Source organism: Mytilus galloprovincialis, chromosome 14 (genome assembly GCF_965363235.1).
Source record: "Mytilus galloprovincialis chromosome 14, xbMytGall1.hap1.1, whole genome shotgun sequence".
NCBI classification, from domain to species: domain Eukaryota; kingdom Metazoa; phylum Mollusca; class Bivalvia; order Mytilida; family Mytilidae; genus Mytilus; species Mytilus galloprovincialis.
In genome coordinates this window covers 14856911-14883475 of record NC_134851.1, presented here as the reverse complement: position 1 = coordinate 14883475, position 26565 = coordinate 14856911, and the positions used below count along the sequence as shown (strand labels likewise).

The 26565-nt window shown below is 33.0% G+C and overlaps 2 protein-coding genes across 2 annotated transcripts in view; one reads left to right on the top strand and one right to left on the bottom strand.

Annotated features, from left to right (window-relative positions):
• The window catches only part of LOC143059653 (uncharacterized), a 31151-nt gene extending 23270 nt beyond the window's left edge, over positions 1–7881 (top strand). The window contains exons 7-11 of the mRNA XM_076233180.1: positions 981–1028; positions 2356–2470; positions 3106–3402; positions 4889–5017; positions 6078–7881. Coding sequence (XP_076089295.1) covers positions 981–1028; positions 2356–2470; positions 3106–3402; positions 4889–5017; positions 6078–7339 — 1851 coding nt within the window. The 3' untranslated portion in view covers positions 7340–7881. The remainder of the gene's footprint in view (positions 1–980; positions 1029–2355; positions 2471–3105; positions 3403–4888; positions 5018–6077) is intronic.
• A 6607-nt stretch (positions 7882–14488) lies between these two features.
• On the bottom strand, positions 14489–19601 carry LOC143059654 (uncharacterized). The gene is made up of 2 exons (XM_076233181.1): positions 18863–19601; positions 14489–14994 (listed from the first exon to the last, which is right to left on the bottom strand). Exons 1-2 carry the CDS (start codon positions 18990–18992, stop codon positions 14801–14803), a joined length of 324 nt encoding a protein of 107 aa, XP_076089296.1. The 5' UTR covers positions 18993–19601; the 3' UTR covers positions 14489–14800.
• Positions 19602–26565: the final 6964 nt, after the last annotated feature.

Here is a 26565-nt window from a genome sequence, read left to right as displayed (position 1 = left end):
CTGAAGTGAAAAGCGAAATAGCCCCGTCCGTACTTAACTCTGTTTCGTTACTATTTTCAGCATGTTGAGCAGTAGCACGGCGTTCATAATGGTCGGAGCCTTCCTCGGACATTTTATGCAGAGCTTAACGTTAACTTCGTCTATCAAAGTTACTCGAGCACATCGATAATAATCAAACGTAATCAGGACTTATATATGCCTATAAAAACCCCACCCGTACTACCGCCCTCGAAATATTCGTGCAGAAAACAACAGTAACATCAGACCACTTCTGATTTACATACTAGCCAAATTTGTACCACAAGTCTAAAGATAGAAATAGAATAGGGAAATTCCAAATATAACGGAATAGAAATAAATTTATCGATACATGTTGCAATTGCTGGAAGGAAAGAACAACTAGTTTTGATACTTATTAATAAGATTAAGTAATAAAAAATTATTACAGTACACATCTGTGCTATTGGAAACTCCTGTTACGATCCATGTGTATAAGGATTTCTAACAATTCAAAATAGTGTATGATTTTCAAAAACTAACGAATATTAAATAAACTTTTAAAATTGTGTGCGTCTGAGATATATTCAAGAGTGATCAAACCCAAAAATCATGTTGGATCCCTTTATAGCTTGCTGTTAGATGCATATGTGAGCCAAGGATCCATGTTGAAGTTCTTACTTTGACTTATAATTTTTAACTTTTTTCTACAGTGCGATTCTGATGAAGAGTGGTTTCATTGCAATTACACCACAACTTCTTATTTATAAGCATGATACTAGTCTTTCAAAATTAGCTAGAAAACCTAGTTAATACGATTTAATTTCAAAAGAAGTTTTGTTTCCCTGATTTATTGAAGATTATTTCAAAAATAACAGGACAGAAGTTTTTGGTCAATAGTGTTTTCGATCTTTACTTACAAATGTATCAACTCCCAAAGATGATATTTCAAAGATGTTTATTCCTTTTAAATTAATTTTCAGACAGAAATGTCTTTCCATGACATCGAACCTGGTCGTTACAGGGTTGGTGTAAGTATCAATTATAAATATAGCGTACGACTCAAAAACATAGATAGGAGTTTACAGAATAGAGCATTATGGGTCAAAGTAGGTTTACAGAAAAGAAATTATTGGCCTTATTCCACTGAAAAAAATGACAAAAAAACGACAAAATGACGTATACAAATAAAGATAAAAAAAAAGATCCTGCAAAAAAGAAAACGGGAAAAAATTGGGTGCAAAATATAAGGAAAACAGAACACTAGTCTAGACAAAACATATAAAGAACAAAAAAAAAAAACAATACAAAGACAATTGCTTACAACCACTTCATTTAAACTTTGGTGGATAGTTGTCTCATTGTCAATCTTACCACACCTCCTTAGTTTTATAAAACAAAAAACATAGAATACTAATATGAAGGACGCCCAACAAAGAGCCTCCTTCATGTACAGTACTGTTTTATTCTAAACAAAATATTCTGAGCGTATTGCTGTTCGTTTGCTTTTTATACATTGGCTGGAGTTATAGAGGAGGTTTGAGACCTGACAAAACATGTTCAACCCCGCCGCATTTTTGCGCCTGTCCCCAGTCAGGAGCCTCTGTACTGACTTTGTTAGCCTTGTATGACTATTAATAAGTATAGTTAATCTATATGTTTTGGAGTTTAGTATAACGTCCATTTTCACTGAACTAATATTGAGAATGGAAATGGGGAATACGTCTTCTCTGATCATTAACCTCCAAAGAAGTACAAAACTGAATGTCCTTATAAAAAATGCATTATAACTGAGGACAATAGGAACAGTTGTTTTTTTAAACTTTCGAGGGAATCCGATGTTTTCCCTTAGTTTTGGGGCTGTTTTTTTTTATTGCTATATATCATGCTCAGTAGGCCAAATGAAAATATATGTATGGTAATAGTTACCTAATATCTAACCTACTTTTTGGTCTTAATAATAGTCTACTCTTTAAGCACTGTTAAAATCAGAATGTTGCTCCCGTAGACTCAATGCAAAAAAAAGCACAGAATAAAATAAAAACCTACCTATAGTTGTTAATTTCTGTGTTATTTTGGTCTATTGTGGAGATTTGTCTGTTTGACAATCATACAACATCTTCTTTTTTATACTACATACCCTAACTTTTTTATATGTGAATGGAACCACACATACTATTTTATTTGGTCTTATCTGGGACTATTTAACTAAGTTTGTAAAATGGTCCCTGGCCTTATGTAACATATCTGTATATAATTTGACAGTAAAGTATATCTAAATTTTAACTTGCTCTGTTTTAATCTCGATATTTATTTAAATGTGTGTGTTTCTTTTGAACATTGTTTTTTTTCATCTAGGTACAACCATTCGACGACAAAGCAAAAAGTTTTTCTGAGTGTAAATGTAAAAATAGTTTCTCTGTCTGTGTGTCCTGCTTGAAAACACTGACACGTGTGATAGAGATCCCAGTTGGTAAGTAAGCAAAATATAAAATTACAAAAATACCGAACTACGAGAAAAAATCAAAACGGAAAGTCCCTAATCAAATGACAAAACCAAATGATAACACACATCAAACGTATGGACAACAACTGTCATATTCCTGACTTGGTGCAGGCATTTTCTAATGTAGGACTTATAGCTAGCTTAACCTCTCACTTGTATGACAGTCGCATCAAGTTCCATTATATTGACAACGATGTGTTAGAGTCTCGACAAAGGCTCTTCAGTTCTGTATTGAATAATATTTTAGACCATTATTCTCTATTCTTTATTTTCTGTCCAGGATTTTCTATTCTTAGTTTTCAGCCTAATTGTCTGTAATACTAAACGTATTTTGTAAATCTTTTGCAATTTTGGATAAATGCTTTTCAATTTTTTTGTACTTTAGTTGGCCTTCATCTCTTTTGGAACGAGCATCAATAAAAAGTCTTTTGTATACAAAACGCTCTTTACGAACCTTTCTAATATTGTTTTTTCTTGTAAACAGAAGAAAGACAATATATTTTCAGTTTGTAATCTTCTGATAATCATTATTTTTCTTTATATATTGTTGTTAAAACAAAATTGCTTGATCAATAATAATGTTTTCTATTTGTTTAATGTAGATAACACCCCAAGTGCTCCGATTCCTTCGCCTGCACTGCCACTTGCTACTAAACCCAAAACATCAACAACTACTTCGCCATTGTCGCTGACAACAAAACACAAAAATTCAGCTATTACTACAGAGGTGGCGATAGGAGAACACACAGTTTCTGACAAGGACGCAATGGCGGCATCAGTTGTCGTGACGTCACAACAAGATAACCAGACCACCAATCAGTTGACGGTGGCATTCAGTATAGTTGGATTTTTAGTCCTTGTTTTAGTAGCAGGAATTTGTTATAAAATTTATGGACAAAGTAAGTTAATACATGTAACACGACTATTGTGTCTTTTTACAACTCAAACATCTTTATCAATATAATGAAATTTAATGCGACTGTTATACAAGTGAGAGGTTTCGCTAGCTATAAAAACTGGTTCAATCCACCATTTTCTACAAAAGAAAATGCCTGTCAGGAATATGACAGTTGTTATCGATTCGTTTGGTGTGTTTGAGTTTTTGATCTCGCCATTTGATTTTAAAGACTTTCCGTTTTGAATTTTCATAGTTCAGTATTTTTTTATTTTACTTTTGAATAGAAAATAATATCAATTGTTTGATTTTAATTTTTGCCAAAATAATCTGCTTAAAAGTGAAAAATTTAGCCTAGATTTTAATGATTTTCTTTTTTATAATTTAAAAAAGAGAGACGAAATATACCAAAGGGACAGTGAAACTCGTAAATCTAAAACAAACTGACAACGCCATGGCTAAAAATGAAAAAGACAAACAGAAAAACAATAGTACACATGACACAACATAGAAAACTAAAGAATAAACAACCCGAACCCCACCAAAAACTAGGGATGATCTCATGTGCTCCGGAGGGGTAAGCAGATTCTGCTTCACATGTGGCACCCGTCGTGTTGATTATGTGATAACAAATCCGGTAAATAGTCTAATTCGGTAGGTCACATTCATGAAAGGGAAGGGGATAGTAGTTATGACGTAAGCAACATATCCGATATCATTTGTGAAACGGTTATTCCATAACGGTCAACCGACTCGTGATGGCGTCCGTAAAATTTACGAAGGGATGATTTCAACTTTTTGGAACTCTTGGTTTAATAGCTTTCTTGTGAGCAGCAACCCTCTATCAAGAAAATCATGATAGGAAATGCAAGCACGGGAATATCGTATCAATTGGGAGATATATACCCCGTATGCAGGTGCTGCTGGAATGTTGCTACTTATAAATGGAAAGTTCACAATTGGAAAGCTGAAATCATCTCTTTTGTCGTAAAGTTTTGTTTTCAACCGACCCTCATTGTCAATTTCTAGATGTAAGTCAAGATATGAGGCCGACTTAACTGTATCTGTAGTATCCTTTATATTAACATATTCTATGTAAGGCAGCAACCATTTGATTTTCTGGGGGGGGCTATGGTTTTTTTTTTCTGGACAAATTTTTTTTTTCGCCTGCGGCGAAAAACAATCTATTTTTTTCGCGACAAGTCGAAAACAATTTTTTTCTTTCAATTTTAGCATTACATATAGTGGCAGCTGAGGGTGAAACAAACAATTTTTTTTTCTCAGAATCAAAAACAAATTATTTTTTTCTCCAAAAACTGGAAACAAACTTTTTTTTCCAAAAAAAACCATAGCCCCCCCCCCCCCCAGAAAATCAAATGGTTGCTGCCTAACTAAAAAAAAGTATGTACTTCCTTAAATTTCAATTTTGAATCAAATTTTGAGGAAAAAAACTGGCACCACACATGATGCAGCGTATTAATATTTTCCAGGATCAAATGAAAGTAAACTGATGGACGTGTGCAAATATTTTTATAAACGTCCATCACCCAATGACGGAAACGGTTATGAGTCTCCAACTGTTGCTGAAAAAGTGCCTCACACATCAGTAAAACAAAAGGGTAGGTAATTAATGTTTCGAAGCGCCATAATATTTGATAGACACCAATAAATAGAATATCCGAAGCGTAAATCAGATTTCAATAAATATACTCACAATAACAAAAGGCAACTTTTTTTTATATAAAATCCTGTGCTAAAAGGGCAAAAGTATATCTTGTTCAAAAGCCAAAGAATGGAATAAGGCAGCGCAAACAATGGATGGAAAGATTCTATTATAATATATTAATTACAAAAACAATTATTAACAAACTTTAAGTCATTTAAATAAATAAGAATAATGTTGCCGTGCAACATTATATAAATAACACCAATCTAATTAAAAACCGATCTCTCATGCTCCCGTTTTCTGATATGTCCTCCCACGCGACATATCAGAAAACGGGAGCATGAGAGATCGGTTTTTAATTAGATTGAAATAACACATAGCTGAGAGGGTGGTCGGGCAGATTGTTACCCCGAGAAAATATTGTCAAGGTTGACAATGCTTTTTCGAGGGGTACCAATCTGCTCGATCACCCTCTCAGCTATGTGTTAGTTATATATTTCTTTTATCCGTTAGAATGAAAAACTGAGGCGAAGCAGAGTTTCAACATCTTTTCCAGGGGTGGTAATCTGCTATATCATCTTCTCAGATATGTGATTGTTATCTAATTTATTATACTGAATGTTCTGTTATTAAATACTATTTATTTTAAAATTTTAAAATAATTAATTATAAACTGTAGCGTCTTGTACATATCAATCATCCGCATTTAATAAAGAGCACAGTTAATCAAGCTTTTCCTAGAAGGATAAGACGTGATTGCAAAGTTGAAGAGTCTCGTCCTCGTTTTAGCCAATCAAAATCTGGCATTTTGACATGAAGTATAATAAGTGGAATCTAGTGTTACAAGTATTCGTTTTACTTTTAATCTATAAAACTTGTTATACAAACATCATGAATTTTAACCACAAATTATTAATAGTTGCATTACGATGTATATTTTAACAATATTGGCATAATGTCATACATATACATGTAACAGTGTGTTATATCTTTTCCATTTTGTAATTTTAAAGGTGATGTATTGAACAATGAAAGATGGATGGTTAAAAAGAAAGTCGCCGTCATTGCAGCAGACGACAACGAATTCCATACGAAGGTTGTCGAATCTCTTGCAACATATTTACAGAGTCAAGATCACTGCAAGGTCAATTATTTCCCATGGAATAAAACGGACGACAAACTCCAGTGGATTACTACAACAGCAGACGATGTTGACTTCCACGTGATAGTCTTGTCTGCGTCTGCCTGTAGTCAATATGACGCTTTCACAAATAATAGACCAATAGATACTACAGATATTTTTATACCATATCTATCAAAAGTTCTCAATCAGGTTTTAAATCATCAAAAAATCATTTTTGTAAAATTCGATTACTCATCTGACCTAAGTATGCCAAACGGTCTTGGTAGTTCGTTTCAGTTATTGGATAATTTTACAGGCTTCCTTTCGCATATACACAAGCATAAACCATACGAAGATCAAATGAAAACATTACCCTTTAGTAAACATCTATCAGAAACTAGAGAAGGTCGGGATCTTATGAATGCAGTTGATAATGTTATCAAAATAAGCAGGTTTCAACAATCGAAGATGTATGGATCCCGGATGGACTCTGGGTATAAAAGTCATTGTGAAATGAATTCTGTGGATGAAAAAGAATGGAGAGATTCTACACAGACTAATGTGATCAACGCGATAGTACAAGAACAGCCAGTTGGTGTCCAGTATGGTCAATTCGTCATTGACCCTGATATATGTAGTTTTAAACCTGTAGACGATGGCGACGGCCTTTCACTGTTCACTACAATAACTATAGCCGAGGGCGAAGCAGGAGATCGTATAGAGACATCCGAGGAAGCAGAACTACACTTTTACCGCGGTCAGTCATGCGTGCATGCTGGTGATGCTATTCCCAGACGCACGGCTGCGTTAGGCAGGTTAGGGGATACTTCAAAACACACAAGACATATCAGCTATGCTAATGACAAAAATGGACAACAGATTAAACCGAATTTGAATCCAACCAGACAAGAAAATGAACTGTGTCGAAAACAAAGTGAATCTAAAAACGGAAGTAAGGATATAGAAAATGAAGCAGGCGCGTTTATTATATCGGGAGACAACTATGTATATCCTGGTACCGATTTCTTTCTGCCTCCAGATCCAAGCATCAACGAAGATATTACAACAGAGTACCAGTTTAACATGATGGACGATATAAATCGAGGACAACTTCATTACGATTTAGACAATGTCAGTGGAAAAAGTGTCTAGCAATCAAAATACTTCAAATGTGTATACTAGTATAAAGGTATACTAGTTTATACTCGTACTAGGTAATACTGTCTCATTTAAAAAGTATTATGGTGCATCAGACTGTCACATATATAGATTTTTGTTTATCGGGAACACTTAATGAGTTTGACGTGCTGCAAGTTCAAAAAGACCTCTTATTCCAAAATGATTTGGACGTAGTGTAATGTTTTGCCGTTGTTTATTCATTTATTTCTTCGCCATTTTTTTTACATGAAATGTTTCAGATTTGAGTCGATTTCGGCTGATAATTTTTTATGCAAGCATATTTGTATTATTGCAATAATCTTTAAACTGTGTTTTAAGGGCAGCAAATGTAGATTGTAGTAATTTCCCATTCATATTTTGAGTGTCCTATTTTGAGAACTACTACAATGCAGTAGTGTTTTTTGGGTGTTTTTTTTTTATTTTGTTGTTGCTAGGATTTTGTCTGTCCGTCTATTATCAAATTAGACATATTTGATTTTTAAAGGTTATTAAGATCCTCTTTCTTGTCTATAGTATATATTTATGTTCTTGTACGCTACATTCTGTCCCAGTAAAATAATGATCATTTCCAGTAAGGTCTAGATCACTCACCTGCTGGAATAGCATCATCAGCTGGCGATACGGCACCTTTTTGCTTATCTTTGTACAGTAAGTTAAGTTTTCAGAGAAAAACTAAAATATTGGATAGCAAAATAAAAAACCTTGAGATGTGCTCTTCCAAAACCATTTTTAAATTAAGAATATATCCACATACCGGTATATATCTATGGCATTTGTTGCCACTTACGGTCAGGAATATATATATACCTTATATATATCACTGTTTACTATGTGTTCTTTGTAATGATTAAGGCAGAGAAAATATGAACAAATCAAACCTAGGTTTTTAATCCATCTCTTTTTTTTAAAAAAAAGCCTTGAACTTTCAATTTATAGCTTTAGAAATGATTATCGAGTGAAAGCCTAAGTTACGTTCGGGCCTTAGCAAGATATTCATCATTCCTAGTTTATTCAGCCTAACGACGGGCTACACCAATTAGGGTCTTTTTATACAACCCTTCAATAAAGTTCTTTATCAATTTCCAAAATCCAATACTAGTTATTTCCCGTCCCTTAGTAAGGGTGGCACAAACCTGTTTATTACCCCTAGTCTTGTATGTCAATGAAACAACTTGGCAAACTCTGAAATAACTCCTTGTCAAATTTACTCGGGTGTGCCAAAGTATGTTCTTTATCAATGAACCCTTAATCTTGTGAAAGGCCTCATTAGTTTTTAGCTCACCTGGCCCAAAGGGCCAAGTGAGCTTTTTTCATCACTTGGCGTCCGTCGTCCGTCGTCGTTAACTTTTACAAAAATCTTCTCCTCTGAAACAACTGGGCAAAATTTAACCACGCTTGGCCACAATCATCATTGGGGTATCTAGTTTAAAAAATGTGTCCGGTGACCCGCAAAACCAACCAAGATGGCCGCCATGGCTAAAAATAGAAAATAGGGGTAAAATTTAGATTTTGGCTTATAACTCTGAAACCAAAGCATTTAGAGCAAATCTTACAAGGGGTTAAATTGTTTATCAAGTCAATATCTATCTGCCCTGACAGATGAATTGGACAACTGGTTGCTGGGTTGCTGCCCTCCAAGTGGTAATTTTCAAGGAAATTTTGCTGTTTTTGGTTATTATCTTGAATACTATTATAGATAGAGATAAACTGTAAACAGCAGTAATGTTCAGCAAAATAAGATCTACACATAAGTCAACATGACCAAAATGGTCAGTTGACCCCTTAAGGAGTCATTGCCCTTTATAGTAAATTTTTAACAAATTTCATTAATTTGGTAAATTTTGGTAAGTTTTTACAAAATATTTTCCTCTGTAACTATAGAGCCAAGTTCATTACAGATAGAGAAAATTGTAAGTAGCAAGAATGTTCAGTAAAGTATGATCTACAAACACATCACCATCACCAAAACACAATTTTGTCATGAATCCATCTGTGTCCTTTGTTTAATATGCACATAGACCAAAGTGAGCGACTTAAGGGCATACGATACAGTTACAGGGAAGGTAATGACGTTGCTAACGTAAAATGTTATTTTCGCGACGTCAAACTGTGACATATCGGGAAAAGATGCATTTTTCAACTGATTTTTATCATTCAAACTGATTTAATTTGAAAACGAGTGCATGGACCCCTATTTTTTAAAACGACATTTTGTTTCATTTTGCAGGGAGATTATGTGGACCAAATTTTATAAAACTGTAAATAGTCAATTTTTTTTTATTTTGATAAATATACAGCAAAAAATGACGTTTTTTTTCTCAATTCATGACCATTTGATAAATATGAGTTATTTCTTAATGAAAAAAGCATAAACTTTTAGGATACTTATAAAATACAGAAATTACAAATTATTTAACAAAAAACAATTTGTGTTTATCTTTTAAAACAAAAAAGTTATGTCTTTCTTTCGAAAGTAAAATACGGCCACAAATCCGAATTTTGAGGAAATATACAAAATTTCGACCTCATTTAACTCAAAAAGTAGCACACGAAGGTATATGTTTTATTACATATTTGATTTAATCAAGCAAAATATAGCCTATATGGAAATTTTCATCAAACTGTAAATACGGGATCAAAACTGTATCGTATGCCCTTAAGAGCCTCTAGTTTATATAAGCCTAGTGTTCTTAAACCGTCGTTACATTGTAGAATTGCGGAAGTTGGATCTATATTCTTCTTCCTTTATAGTACAGGCCTCCCAGGGGAGTATTATCGTACTGTTTTATGTACATGTTCGATGTGAGAACAACAAATGTGCGGTAAGTGCGGATTATCTACAGTGAAAACGGTGATTCTTTAAAATAACGATAAAAACAAGGTTGTACATCTATCGAAGCTGGACCACTTGCACACCCCTTTTGAATGATTCAAGAGATGTGCAGCTTACTATGTGTTGTGGTAGTCCATTCCAGATTCTGATGGTATCTGGGAAAAACGAATGACGATATACTTGAGTCCTGGCATAAGGAACGAGGAATCGTTCATTGTGTCCTCTTACTGTTGATATTACTGGCTGTAAATTTGTTGTTGGTACTGCAATCAGTTCGTGTACTACTCTGTAGAACATGATGACCTTACATTGAGCTCTTCTTTCCTGTAGTGTCTTCCAGTTTAGTGCCTGTAGCATTGATGTTACGCTACTAGTTCTTCTGTAGTCATTAAGAACAAATCGTGCGCATCGGCGTTGTATAGCTTCTAATTTGTTTATGTTGTCTTTAGTAGATGGATCCCAGATGGTGCTAGAGTATTCCATGAGTGGTCTTACAAGCGTTTGATAACATAATGCTTTTGTTTTACTAGGACAGCTTTTGATGTTCCTTTGAAGAAAAGCTCGGGTGGAGTTAGCTTTCTTTGCGATGTTGTCAATGTGTTTGTTCCAACTCAATGTTTTGTGTATAGAGACGCCAAGATATTTAGCAGAGTCAACCTCTTCTAGGATGTGGCCGTGGATGTTATAATTTGCCGTGTCTATTTTCCGCTTTGTTGTTACTCTGAGGAGTTGGCATTTTTGGGGGTGGAATTCCATCTGCCAGTCTGCCTCCCATTGTTGGAGTCCATCCAGGTCGTTTTGGAGGGTGTTCACATCCGTTTCGCTTCTTATCTGTCGGTAGAGAACGCAGTCGTCTGCGAAAAGTCTAACATTTGAAGATGACACATACTCTGGGAGGTCATTTATAAAGAGAAGAAACATAAGCGGGCCAAGCACACTACCTCGTGGGACTCCAGACTGCACTTGTGAGGTTTCTGATGATTCTCCTTCCAGGAGTACACATTGCTGTCTGTCCTCCAGAAAGTTTCTCAGCCATTTTAATGTTGTTCCTCTAATACCGTAATGGTCGATTTTGTACAGTAGTCGTTCATGTGGGACTTTGTCAAAGGCCTTTGAAAAGTCTAAGAGAATTAGATCTACTTGCTCTTTATTATGGTAAGCCGTTCTCGTCAAAACTATGTTTAAACCCTTTTTTCGAAAAAAATACACACTGAGATTTAAAAACCTAAAATAACACACTGAGAAATCGAAATTACACACTGAGATTTAAAAAAATAAAACACACACACTGAGAATTCAAAATTACACACTGAGATTTTAAAAAGACACACTGAGATGAAATAAATTGAAAAACACACACTGAGAATTGTTAATTACACACTGAGATTTCAAAAATACACACCGAGATTAATATGCAAATTACAAATGAATATTCATGAGATGAATAATTCAACAAATTAATATCTTGATCTCAAGAACTCTTGTCATTATAATGAAATGCGATTCCTTCAACCAACATTCGTAATAAATTTCAAGACTTAACATCGCTCATATTCATAAGTCTGTTGCCTATAATTCAGATCATTACTACCAGTAATTAAACATGTGTCCCTTTTCAAAAGTCTTCCAACTGTTTCCCTGATTTCGCTAGTTAATCTTTTATATTTTTGTTACGTTTGTATGCTATAATAGACACATGAGACACTTGAGTAAACATTTCACTGCATTCGTTTGCAGATTGTTCCAATGTTTTCTTATAATTTTAATAAAGTGTTTCACCATTTGGTTATATTTTGTAATAAGAGTAATTTAGTGGGTATTTTTCTTGTTCTTGTTTTTCTAAAGTTTTTTTTTTATTATTATTTGGAACCAAATCGAAGGACTAACGAGTTCTGTCCCCTTGTTGTTTTAAGCTTGTAATAGATTCAGATTAAGTATGCTAATTAGATAGTGCGCATAAAAAGTGCGCACAAATCTCAGTGTGTAATTTTAAATTCTCAGTGTGTAATTTTTTAAATTCTCAGTGTGTAATTACAAATTCTCAGTGTGTGTTTTCAGTTTATTTATTCTCAGTGTGTCTTTTTGAAATCTCAGTGTGTAATTTTCAATTCTCAGTGTGCGTTTTTCATTTTTGTAATCTCAGTGCGTCTTTATGAAATCTCAGTGTGTAATTTTTAATTCTCAGTGTGTAATTTTCAATTCTCAGTGTGTAATTTTCAATTCTCAGTGTGCGTTTTGAAGCTTTTAAATCTCAGTGTGCGTTTTGAAGCTTTTAAATCTCAGTGTGCTTTGTTGTAATTCTCAGTGTGTAAATTTTTCGAAAAATGGTTTAAACATAGTTTTGACGAGAACGGCTTGCCATACTTTATTGTCGATGTTCTTTGCTAGGTCTTGAATCGTGAGGATGAGTTGGGATTCACACGACCGTTCTTTTCTAAAACCATGTTGAGCATCGGTCAGGATGGAGTGGTTTTCAAGGTGTTTGATGATATTGGTACAGATGATATGCTCCAATAGTTTACATAGTATAGCAGTTAGCGAGACAGGTCGGTAGTTTGATGCTTGGCTACGGTCCCCTTTCTTGAATATTGGTACTACATTTGCATTTTTCCAGTCAGATGGTAATTTGCCTTGGTCTACTGAGGCTTGGAAAAAGGTGGTAAGTATTGGCGATATTTCAGTAGCTATTGATTTCAATAATCTTGTAGAAATTTCATCTGGCCCTGATGCTTTATGTATGTTGAGATTTGATAGTAGTTTGTGTATTCCGTTTTCCCCAATAGTGATGTTTTCCATGTGTGGGTACGGGTTCGTTTTCATTTTCTTTATGGTTGTCTTGTCTTCATTGCTGTTAAATACTGAAGAGAACTGATTGTTGAGTATATTTGCCTTCATTTTGTTATCCGAATATGTGAGGCCATCTGTGTTTCTAAGTGGTGCAACTCCTCCATTTTCGCATCTTTTATTGTGCCAATAGTTGTGGTTTGTAATTGTTTATTGTAGAGAATTGCTATCAGCATACCCGACAGCAATACTACTCGAATGTTGATCAGGTTCATGTTTGTTTACATTGGATTCAAAATGGCGGCAAAATTTGAACTGTATGTGGGAGATATGAATTTTGTGTTACCAAACCTCGGAACACCTATCACACAGTAGGATAGTGTTATTCTAGATATATAATCTCAATCAAGCTTCTCTAGTCCAATGATCGTGGATGATAATTATGCCAAACACTAATATTTTCGAAAAAGTTGTGGAGCTATCCGAAAATGTTGTTCTCACATCGGGCATGCGCATGTCTTTAATGATATTGATCTAAATTCATTTTTTTTAATCATTACTGTTTACTTTTATATGTTTAGTTGTATTCATTCATAATTTTATCTTTTATTTGCCTTGACCCATATAAATGTAATAATTATTGCAATAAAAGTAAATAAAATATGTATTTTATCTTTGGCTTTATAAGTTTTAAATGAGTTATCCTTGCGCCAAGAAATAGAACAAAACTACCAAGAAATAGAACATCACTACATGCTTTAAATGCAAAGTACATGTACTTTCATTATTCAGAGTACGCAGCACCAAAAGTTGCATTTATGAAAAGGGTATTTTTTGGTGAACGATGAGACATCAACTCGACAACGCAAATATAGCCCAATTGATTGACTGATATATACTTTGGTAACTCTTTATCTGGTCATTTATCTAGGGTTCTCCAGTTGGTCATTTATAACGGAGTCTTCGTCGAGTAAGCAAGGTCATTTATCACGGACTCTTTATTGGGTCATTTTTCACGGAGACTTTATCAAGTCAGTTATCAAAAGAGTCTTCATCGGTTTATTTACCAAGCTGTCTTCAGCTAGTAATTATCAAGCAGTTTTTTTTTTTTGTCATTTATCAAGGAGTCTTTATTGAGTTATTTACCGTCTTCTTACTTTATGTTACTGATTAAGTGTGTACGATTAATGTGTCTGAATTAAATTGAGGACCAAATAATGTGAAACCAGAAATAGAACATTAATTCAATTTTGGGGCAGCAAAAACAAAAGGACCAAAACGTAACCTATACCTGATAAGGTTGTGACCTTAATGTTAAGTTAATTTATAAGTTGAGGTTGTATGACCAAAGCGTTTCATCAATACCGAGTTGCAACTTGATGAATTGTACTATTTTGGAACGAACGTACTATCCATCAGCAACGGTACCAACCCACCTAAACCATGTAACTTAAAAAGGCTTTGATTTCTAACTACATCTTCATGGCTTAAATAGTAAGGAAACATACATTTACTTTGTATATAAAAAAAAACAGTATATTATAAACACATTTTACAAGTATATACATGTATATATATATATGTGTGAACCAAATTATTTATCAAACTTCCGTTGACACTCCGAGTATGTATTTTATATGTTTTTCTTCGCTGAAATACACTATAGAAGATTTTACATGTACAGTTATCCTGTACTTAAGACACATATAAAATAAACAAGGCTGCCTTGGAAGAAAAATGTTGGTTCGTACTACGGAATGGTCCACTAGTCCACATGGCTATGAACCTCAAAACATATCTATAACTTTGTTTTAAGTCTATTCCCTCGCCATACTTAACAATCGATCTCCTCTAACTTCTATCGCCTCTTGAACGAGTGCACAGAATGGACAAAACAAGACGGTAAAAAAGTCTCCGCACGTGCCACCCACAATGCCCTTCTCTTGTCGTACCCGGCCTCGTATTGAAACAGCTGCCACTAGGTGTACGATAGGGAACATGTAAGTTAATCCTGAAAAGAATCAAAATATAAATGAATAATATTTCGTGAAAATGTAGGTAAACAATTTATATATTTTAAAACAACAAATATCAAACAACCAACGAATAAAAAATAATTAAAAAGAAAACCAGAAGGCAAAATAAATCAAAAGATAGCCTTGGCTTACGATCAAAAGTACTTGTTGACAGGACCATTTTATTTTATTTGCAAGACGGGTAAAAGTTAAATCTGAAATAGATTTAAATAAGTTTGAGTTATAAGGCATTACAACTCCACTTTTGTATTTGTATTCTGTTGTAACAAGGTTGATATTGAACACAAGGAATTTCTCGTTGCAAATTGACTTTCGATGTTCGTTTTTAAAAGTGTAATGTGTCTCTCACTTGTCGGCATTATTTGCAAAATTTATTTATGTACTTATTAAGTTTGATTAAAAGGAAGATACGATTCTATATATCGTATCTTATTTTAAATTCGTTCATTATCTTGTAAATAAATTAACGCTAATGTTCTCGTTTGATTTGTTTTACATTTGACATTTCTGTGTCTTTTATAATAGTTGTCTATACGGTATGAGTTTTGCTCCTTGTTAAAGGTTTAAAGTAACCTACAGTTGTCTATTTCTTCGGTATTTGGTCTTTGCAGATATTTTTGCCATTGGCAGTACCAAATCTATTTTTATTAGATATTCTGCATGTATGAGATATACTTGTACACAGTGCGACACTGATTAAGCCGACAAAAAAATGTGAAAGAGACATGAAGTGTAACGATACTGTCTTCACTGAAAACATAGTTATATATGCCAAGCGCAAGAGTAAAAAAGTTAAGACAACAGAGACCTTCAAAACTTGCTAAGTATATAATTCGCATTTATTAACTATGTCTTTGTTGAACTTTCGAAAGATAAATTATATGTTCATACTTGTCAACACTTCTGGTTTGAAATATGTCGTGATGGGAATATTGTTATCCCCAGGTGTATTTTCGTGCTTCATGACTACATGCATTTGACAACAATTTCGAATTTCCCTACCAAAGTTAACCGTGGTTTGCCATAACTGGTTGTTGCATGGTTGATGATAACTTTATGCCGTATAAGCTATCATAGGTCTTCTATAATTATTACTCGAGCCTCGCGTTTTAAATTTGTCTTGCGTATAACACCCAATGCAGTGGTAAATGCATGTAGAATCTTAATCTCGGATCAAAGGTTGGCTATAGACTTGTATATGTTGTATAAAAAAAAAATGAAACATGGAAAATGTTTATGTGGCTGTCAAAACTCAGGAACATTCCAAGTGGTTGAGGTTTGTTGCATCTTAATATATTGTCACAATTTGTAGTTTATAGTATGGCGTTCATTATCACTGAACTAGTATATATAATTTATTAGGGGTCAGCTGAAGGACGCCTCCGGGTGCGGAAATTTCTCGCTGCATTGAATACCTGTTGGTGACCTTCTGCTGTTGTCTGTTCTATGGTCGGGTTGTTGACTCTTTGACACATTCCCCATTTCCATTCTCAACTTTATCTTCTTTTTTAAAGCAACACATCGGTGATCTGTATTGCGTAAAGGAAGAAAACTATTTTTATACTCTACACGCTGATCGCTATTTGCTTTTTGTTTAAATCTGCTATCTTTGATAGTGTATTTAATTTTTCGGTTGGCCGGTTGCTGTCCAATTGACGTTTCATTCACCTACTCTGATATTCGTATAATTATCGAAAACACATTGTAGTCAACCAATTCGTAAGGATTCCGCGGAACCCAGTGTCTCGCCTACTTTTTCTGTTAATCACAGACTGAACAAAAATGAGGGAAAAAATAATAAAAATATTCCACTGATACTATCTTTTGATTGTAAGAAGTTTCTGTCAAAGTTTATAAATTTAATAAACGTTTTAAAACTTTAACTATAATTTATAATAGACTGTGTGTTATGTTAACTGGAAAAAAAAACTAAGTCCATTTATAAGTAGAATACGGAAAAACTGGAACGAAATTTACCAAATTGCCTTCTAAATACAATTTTTGAACATAAACAAACTGAAGCTTCTGTCCAAGTTTGGTAGAAATCCTGGATAGTTTGTGAAAGTTATTAAAATTTCAAAAACTTTAACCACAGAGTGAATGTACAATTTGCTGGTAGTAAAAAACTAAGTCCATTTATAAGAAAAATACATAAAAACAGGATTTTATTTTTTACAAAGTTTACTTCTGGCCTTGAAGTCATAAAACTTTCGAGTCAGTTTTTTGTACACTTACTCCAAAATCAGCTAATCAAATTGCTGGATTTTATATTTCGAGCATGCATTTTGTGCTCGGAGCATTGAGAAAAGTTTTATGATTTCAACCCCTGGATACTTTCTTATGATCACAAACAAGCTTCTGTCCAAGTTTAGTAAAAAAAATCAATGATAGTTTAAGAAAGTTATTAAAATTAAAAAAAAAAAAAAATAACACCAGAGTGAATATTTGTGGACGTCGCCGCCGACGCCGACAGAATGTAGGATCGATATGTCTTACTTTTTCGACAAAAAGTCACCATCGATGTAAAAGCTTATGACAATTGCGATATAAAGAAAGACAATTTCATTTCATTAGTAAGGCATGTTTCTCCAACGTTGAGCATACGATTGTTTAAATTAAACAACAAATAGAAATGGAGCATTCGCCGTTTTCTAATTTACTGATTCACTTTGATACACTATAATATGAAAATAAAGAGATATGGTATGCAGTGGCGGATCCAGCCATTTAAAAAAAGGGGGGGGGGGTCCCAACCCAGGACAAAAAGGGGGGGTTCAACTATATGTCCCCATTCAAATGCATTAATCGGCCAAAAAAGGGGGGTACCAACCCCTGGAACCCCCCGTGGATCCGCCAATGGTATGATTACTAATGAGACAACTATCAACCCCAAAGTTCAAATGACGTGGATGTAAGCAATCATGTATTGTTTGCATCTATGCATCCCTATCATTACGTTCAAATAACGTTATTGATTGAACAAGATATGTCGTATCTGTAAGACACACAATACTGATTATATTTATTAACTATCATATCAATCAATACAGTAAAGTGATTCTAAAGTAGTCCAATGAGCAAACAGGGATCCAGCTGAGAGTACAGTATTTGAATACAGCAAACAAACTACACCAATATGAAGTGAACAATACGGGAATCTAAAGTAGACAAATCATGAATCAGTATAGATACGACGGAATCCCTGGAATATATGTGAATCCAGTAGACAATACGGGAATTAAGTAGACAAATTAGGAATCGGTAAAGATACTTTTTAAAGGAAAGCTAGTGGACAAAATATGAATCAGGATAGTTACTACGGGTATCCCTCCGATACACGGGAATCTAGTAGACAGACAAAATGTAAATCACTATAGATACTACGGGAAGAGCTGGGATATATGGGAGTCCAGTAGGCAGACATAACATGAATATAGATACTACTGGAGGCCCTTGGGATATATGATAGATATAATCTAATAGACAAAACGGGATATCATAACAATGTTTAAATTCTGGATTTAATTGGCAAACTATGAATCAGGTGTACTGTACAACTATTATACTGGAATCCATTAAAGGACAATATGAATTCATAGAACACATTGAAATCCAGCACACAACCTGCACAATGCATGAAATCAGTGGGCAATACTTATATATAGGCGAAATTTAAGTTCAATAGCGGACAATACATGTACCAAATTGACAATACATGAATCAAGTGTACAATACGAATATCAAATCAAAATTGCAGTGAAGTGGACAAAACGGATATTGAGTGGATAACATCTGCAACAACTCTTTGAATATTGAGTATGGAAATAATGCTATTTGACTTACCACAACACAGACAACTGTCTCCCATCGCCTCGGCATTTTTACCGAATGTGTAACACGGCACAAAATACGTTATAATACATAATCCAAAATCGTCGAAACAACCAAATAAACTGCTTTGCCAATCCGACATCTTTTAACTTTCTAATTTAAATAAAACCTATCAAATTATGCAATTTCGGAAAAATATATCTTCCGATCAAGACTTTAAGTTTCGTTTTAAATTTAAAATAAATTTGAAGGATGGTATTTTGTGAATGAACACTAAAATTACTTCCCTATGTCGGGAACTTAATCACATGTTGTAAGATCACGTGAATATTAGATAATAATAGGTATATATATGGCGTATAGGTCAATATGTTTTAATCTGAAAAAGATAAATCGAAGGTTTTTGTTGAATGTGATACAGCTTGTTAGTAGTTTAGTTTTTGTCAATTTAATTTTAAGTTAGTATGTAAATATGTCTAGTTCACAGATGTAGAATGGTTCTGATTTATATTTATATATATGATATCTGATCTCTGTAAAGATCGGGGTATACGTGGGGTTTTGCACAAGAACGAGTAATAAAGGGAAAGAGAAAATAATTGGATACTTATATAAAAGAGGAATAATGAATTATAGGGGAAAAAATTTAAAAAAATTGAGAACTTATTAAACAATTTAAGATACAAGCGCACAATTGAACTCCTCCAAAATCTAGTTCCTCATGCATTAATATTGACAATAGAAGAAATATGGTCAATATTGATTTAAATGACGGTAAAAATATTATAGCTATTACCAAAATATTTAATTGAAAGATTGATTATTTTTTTAAATACCAATTTATAAGCGTGTATACACACTAATTGAGCAACTTTATCTTTTTGTAAAGGTGTATTTTTTATATATTTAACGTCGTTTATTCATTACTTTTTTTTTTAATATATGTACATGTAATAGGAAATGTGTATTTCGTTAGGCAAAATATCAATATGTATATAGGATATTAACCAAAATATACATGTACGTCAAACAACCAAGGAAAAGGCATAGATAAACAGGAATAAAAATTTGAAATGTTTTTTTCGTTATATTATTTGTGAATCTGAAAGTTTAAACGTTTTTATTATGTTTTCTATATATATATATATATATATATATATAAGTACGTCTGAGTCAGTGACAACTCTACAACAGATGTATCCATCGGATCGCCATCAATGATGGTGATACATGGCTGTGTACATAATGTATATACAACTCGTCTAAACATCAACCAAACAATGTTAGATCTGCAAATTTGCTTTCCAAAGCAAAGGACAAGGTACGATAAGCATCAGAGAACGGCCCCCTAATTTCGTTCAAATTAAAAGTGACTTGCTATTAAATATAATACATTATTTTTAAAGTTTAAAACCTAAATTTTTGTAAACATCAATAGATTTTTCAACTTCCGTTGATATTATTCATGCCCTGTTGCTGTAAAGACCTCAAGATTCTGGAAAAGGGCAGAAAAATGGCAGTTTCCAAACCTTTTTCTGCATTTTAAACTATGAGCGTACCTACGACCCACGATCATATTTATACCAGGTATTCCTTGAACATAAATGTTGATGCAGTTCAAATATTTTAGTGGGTCGTAAGTACGCTCATAGTTAAAAATTCAAAAAAGTGACAAAAAATCGTCGTTGTTTTCATTGAATCATCGAAATTTTTAACCGAACTGCGGACCGGAGATGATTTCCGGTATTTACTAGATCCGACGACGGAAATGTATTCTTGCTACGCTATAATAATGGCTAGTTTCTTTAGGAAGAAAAATAAACATATTTGAGACAGGAAAACAGGATATTCCTTTACTCATTATTCTTGAATTTAAAGTGACATATAATATTTTAGCAGACCGTCGAAATATGACCCAAAATTAGACGGAACTGTGATAAACTTCAGAGAAATACTGGGAACGTAATTGTGAATGAATATAATAACTGGTTCATGCTCAAAAAGTGCATATATACGTATTTTGTTTCATAATTGACAAAATCGTCGCCCTGGAATGTTTTAATCTCCGTTGACACTTTTGTGAAAAGTGCTTTCTTTCACGTCCGCATTTCTACCAAGTATGGCATGCCAAGTTAACATTTTAGACAATCATTTAATAAAAATACAGATGGCGAAAATAAACTACAGGACTGTGAATAATAACATACATTGTTATTCATATCACATAAGTAGACACCATGTGACAATTTTAATTAGTTAATTGTGTAAGTGTAACAATAATCAAGATTAAACAAAACTATCCAACACTTTTATGATCTAAATTATGTATCTTGAGTTAATATTTTTTTGGTCATGGTGTTGAATTTATTGGACTTATTATTTGTAATTGTCACCTGCCTTCCCGTTGTTCTATCTTGACGACAACGCGACTTCGTATTTCTTCTAAAATAACTGCACTACATGTATAATGAATTTAAACATATTCAAAAGAATAAAAGCTTCTTTTATTTTTTAATCAGATATTTACACGTCAAAGAAAATAAAATGAGTATTGAATATGAAAGGAATAAAACGCATCATAATTAAAGATATCTTGCTTGTAAGACGTGTGTTTCGCATACAAAAGACTCATCAGTGACGGTCGAATAAAAAATGTCAAATGACCATATTAAAAAGGCTCAAAATTCCGATTTTTTTTTTTTTTTTTTTTTTGTGAATAAAGGTTATTTATTCCTGAATATATTATCCGTAGTTTTTGCAAACAATATACAGTTTTGTTAACAGTTAATAAAAGTTACTATTTCAATAATAATTCATGTTTACACAAAGTGCTAACTTTTGGACATCATGTTGCTGCATGGGTTGTTTGTTTCATTAATTTTTATTGTGCTATACCTTAAAAGGTTACAGTCCGTTTGAAGACATATTACCCTAACTTGACACTCCGATCCAACTAGTTTTTGTTCTTACCCCTTAATGCAAATTGATTAACGGAAATCAGCAAATACCAATTTTTAAGTCTTAAGTTTGACCAGGCCGGTGTCAGAACCCACGATATCAGGCGTTTTAATTCATTTATTATATTTATTAAATTATTGTACAATGAATAAATAAAAGGGTGCATACTGTAAGAATCCATCTTATATGAATCCGCGCTTAAACATACACATCCACCCAAAAGAAATAACTTTTGCAACATAGAGTGGGAGGCCCATATTCGCCGGGGACACAATTTCGCCGTTTTATGATTTTGAGGTATAAACACTTCAAAGGATGGCTGAAATGGAAGAAAATATGCCGATAAATTATAATTTTATAACAAATATGATTATTTTTTAAACTTTAACAAAATTACGGCACTAACTGCAAAAGATCGAAAAACGGACAACAATTTTCGGTCAATTTCCTGAATGAAAAACAGGATTTTCAAAGATTTTTTTCTTAGTAATTTTTTGACTGATTGGCCTAAATTTCTGTTTTTTACACCTTTGAAATGTCTGCTGTTCATCTATAATGAAATTTATTTGATAAATATTACAAAAAGCTGCATTTATTTGGTTTTAAATAGATGTGTAAAAACGGCGAATATGTGCCCCCATTGACAAAACTTCAGGAAATTTCAAGCACCCTTTAATTTAACTTTACAGATGATTATTTTCAAACAAACATGTTTTCAAGCTTAGGAATGTTTTGCATGTGAAGTTATCTTCATATAGAAATATCAGTATACTTCAAAAACATAACTATTCTTCTTCTTTTTTGGAATTTTATTCTCATACACACTTGTCCCGGTCTACACTTATTTAGTTTTTATACATTGACTCATGATATTTGGCATACAGTGTATAGCCATGACTCAAATATCATAACAGTCTAATTTTGTTTATTTTCTTTGGTTACATCTTCTGACATCAGACTCGGACTTCTCTTGAATTGAATTTTAAATGTACGTATTGTTATGCGTTTACTTTTCTACATTGGCTAGAGGTATAGGGGGAGGGTTGATATCTCATAAACATGTTTAACCCCGCCGCATTTTCGCGCCTGTCCCAAGTCAGGAGCCTCTGGTCTTTGTTAGTCTTGTATTATTTTAATTTTAGTTTCTTGTGTACAATTTGGAAATTAGGTATGGCGTTCATCATCACTGAACTAGTATATATTTGTTTAGGGGCCAGCTGAAGGACGACTCCGGGTGCGGGAATTTCTCGTTACATTGAAGACCTGTTAGTGACCTTCTGCTGTTGTTTTTTCTATGGTCGGGTTGTTGTCTCTTTGATACATTCCCCATTTCCATTCTCAATTTTAATATCATTATGACATTTACCGTTGATCTCAAGGTCCAATTAATTGACCTTTAACTTTCATGGTTAAATGATTGTCCAACCCTTAAACTATATATGTTCTTACAGGCTATGCCAGTTTCTTTACTGCACAATAGGCTTAATTTCTTAGGTCAATTAATGCCTCGTTAATAACTCCAAAAATGATTTATACACCCCCCTTTTTTGAATTGATAAGTCGTTTCTAATTCACCATAGGTTTTGTACCCATGCAGATGACACATTCCAACCCCTACATCATATTAAATCGTAATTGCCTGGATTAGACATTTTATTCCACACAATGTCTGTAAGTGGTACAAGTCACGTCTCTTTCGTTCCATTAACTGTTAAGTATCTTTAAAAGCTGTTCAAACTCATCTCAAATTATTAAATCCTATATATTCTTGTTTTCATGAAAAGACTTTCACATTGAAACAAAGATTTTGTAGTGGTCTACAATTTAAAAAAAAATGTTTGATGTTGCTTAGCAAGATGTGGGATTCTATACTCGATATAGAATTCGTCCAAAAAATAATGATAATCTAGATGTTTATATTATAGTGTAACACCGTATTATGAAGTATATTCTTAAAAAATAACTAAGCTCATACTTATAAAAATATAAAGAACCTATTATTGCATGGTTGATATGCACTTGTTATGTAACTTAGTTGTTGATCAGCGTGTAGTGACCTACAATTGAACTAAGTTTTCATTTCTAACTAAACATGTTCACAAACAGACAATCTGCATTGCATTCAATTTAATTTGTTCAATAAAATGGCTTATTGATTTGTAGTTGGCTTTAATTCAAACATGTTTTGCTGTTGCTAAACAACACTTGTGTTGCTATGCTCAATACGGAATTTGTATTTAAAAGAATAAAAAAAGATGTATATGAAAAAATATTGGAATGAAACACCAAATGGAAAGAAAAATCTTCAAACAACAGCTTAATTCATACTTAAGAGGGGCAAGCACCGATTTTTTAACCGTTGCTAGGCAACATTTCTGTTGCCAAGGTTGTTTTTAAGCATATAATAAACAAAATCAAAGGGTATTTTCATTTGTGACTTCAAGTTCTTCTTGGACAAACAATATCATGTGCAAATATTTAAATTTTTACTGATAAAGCAATTAATATGTGATAATTTTCATTCTTAATAAAAACCGTTGCTAGGCAACCTTCCTTTCACCGGAACACAATAAAATCATTATTTTTTTCAAGTGTCTACACTAAGACCATCATTGATATCAATTTAAACTTATTTGGAGAGGGGGCCAAAAATAGCCCTTATCATACCTTGTCCTTTGCAGATCTAACATTGTTTGGTTGATGTTTAGACGAGTTGTATATATATATATATATATATATATATATATATATATATATATATATATATATATATATATATTATTTGACAAACAAAATGTGTAAATATGAATGCAAGTCAAAATGAAATTTTGATGAAATTTACAATTTTTCATTTGGAAAAATGTCCTGTTTTGTTTATATCATCCTTCCAATGTCTGTATTATAAAATTACTGAAGTTCTTTCATTAAATATTTGATAAAAAAAAGACAAAAATGGATAAATTTTGGGATTTCAAATTGGAACGTTTCTGGTTATTTTTCCAATCGACGATAAAGATAATGATTTATTTAGTATGTTGGTATCATATAGAAAGGTCGGCTGAATTTTTGTTTAAATTTTTTTTCTCCCTTGAGTTTAATATATAAAACAATTGACCTTTAGAACTTCATTTGATCGCTGAAACACACGTGTAACAGGAGGTTAGTGATCGAAGTCAGTAAATTATGTACAGAAGTTGAGTAAATCTATATTGGTAATTAAATCGCACGACATCTGGTATGTTTTTGTTGTCACAGTTACACGGAACTTCAATTGTATTTATTTAAATAAACACGTTCACTTGTATCTTTATCCATCTGATGAGTTAAGGTACGTGGTACCCAACACTTTAACTAAAATTAATTTGGCTCGTTTAATTTTCTTGAAATTTTGACAAAATATTTACTTTGACCTTTTAACAAAAATATAAAAACTTTAAAAAATTTGAACCAACCGTTTTATCAGAAAAAATACACTGGTTATATAGCAGTTTGACAAACAGTTATATTGATCATTGAGAAGCTCAATATTCCCTTAACAACACAACGTAATTAAAACGTTTAGCTGATTTTACAGAGTTATCTCCCTGTAGTGTTAGGTAAATGTACCACCTTAAGCCTTTTTCAACTGATTTTTATACATTTCTAGTTCGTTCTTATGCTGTACTGATATACCACTTTCTCAGGTTAGGGGTAGGTTGGGATCCCGCTAACATGTTTAACCCGTCTCATACTGTATGTATGTGCCTGTCCAAAGTCAGGAACCTGTGGTTGTCGTTTGTTTATGTGTTACATATTTGTTTTTTCGTTCATTTTTTGTACATAAATTAGGCCGTTAGTTTTCTCGTTTGAATTGTTTTAAATTGTCATTTCGGGGCCATCTATAGCTGACTATGCAATATGGACTGCTCATTGTTGAAGCCGTACAGTGACCTAACTTCTGTGTCATTTTGGTCTCTTGTGGAGAGTTGTCTCATTGGTAATCATACCACATCTTCTTTTTTTTTATATTTGATAAACACAATAGAAGACAAATTCATAAATAATATTATGTTGTTTGCAAGAAAGTGAAAATAGAATTGAATATGTTTAGTATATCATTTCAGGTGTTCATTAGACCGAATGAATTCATATCTCTTGTATCTTATATACAGATTTATACATAACTTTACCATATTGGCCCGGATGTCAGTCATCCCAAGCCGCAGTTCGAGGTCTGATATATAGGTCGGAGATGATACCTGTGCCGATATGATATGGCAAAGATCATTCATTAATCTTTTTCTCAATTTACTGTTCGTTACACATACTAATATGCAAAAACAATAATTTTAATGCTTAATTCATAATATTTCTCTATAATTTGTACATATTTACACATGTCATTATGATAAATAATTTACTTTCTTACCTTATTCAGTACTTTATTTGTATGTTATACAATTAAAGCAGAGAAAAGTTGACCTACAAAATTTGCAACAAACAATAAACGAAAGAAATCAGAGAATGATAGTCAGCAACCGATAACCACTGAATCATAGGCTTCTAATTTTGTACAGACACACAAAAAATTGTAGCGAGCTTATTGTTTTTGTACATGATCAACCTTATTTTAACCTGCAACAGTAGTGTAACAGCACAACATGAAAGTTAACTATTAACATTAGTATAAATCATATTTAAATAAACCAATTTTGATAATAAAAAGACAAAAAGTACCAATCTATGACAACTAGTAGATACATGTACTAAAAAGTTAG

What these genes read in the sequence shown, in the direction of transcription:
- LOC143059654 (XM_076233181.1), bottom strand. Translation starts at nt 18,992, where the DNA reads ATGTCGGATTGGCAAAGCAGTTTATTTGGTTGTTTCGACGATTTTGGA. An exon ending in AGACAGTTGTCTGTGTTGTG is followed by an intron (nt 14,995 to 18,862) that starts GTAAGTCAAATA and finishes GATTCTTTTCAG; the next exon opens with GATTAACTTACATGTTCCCT.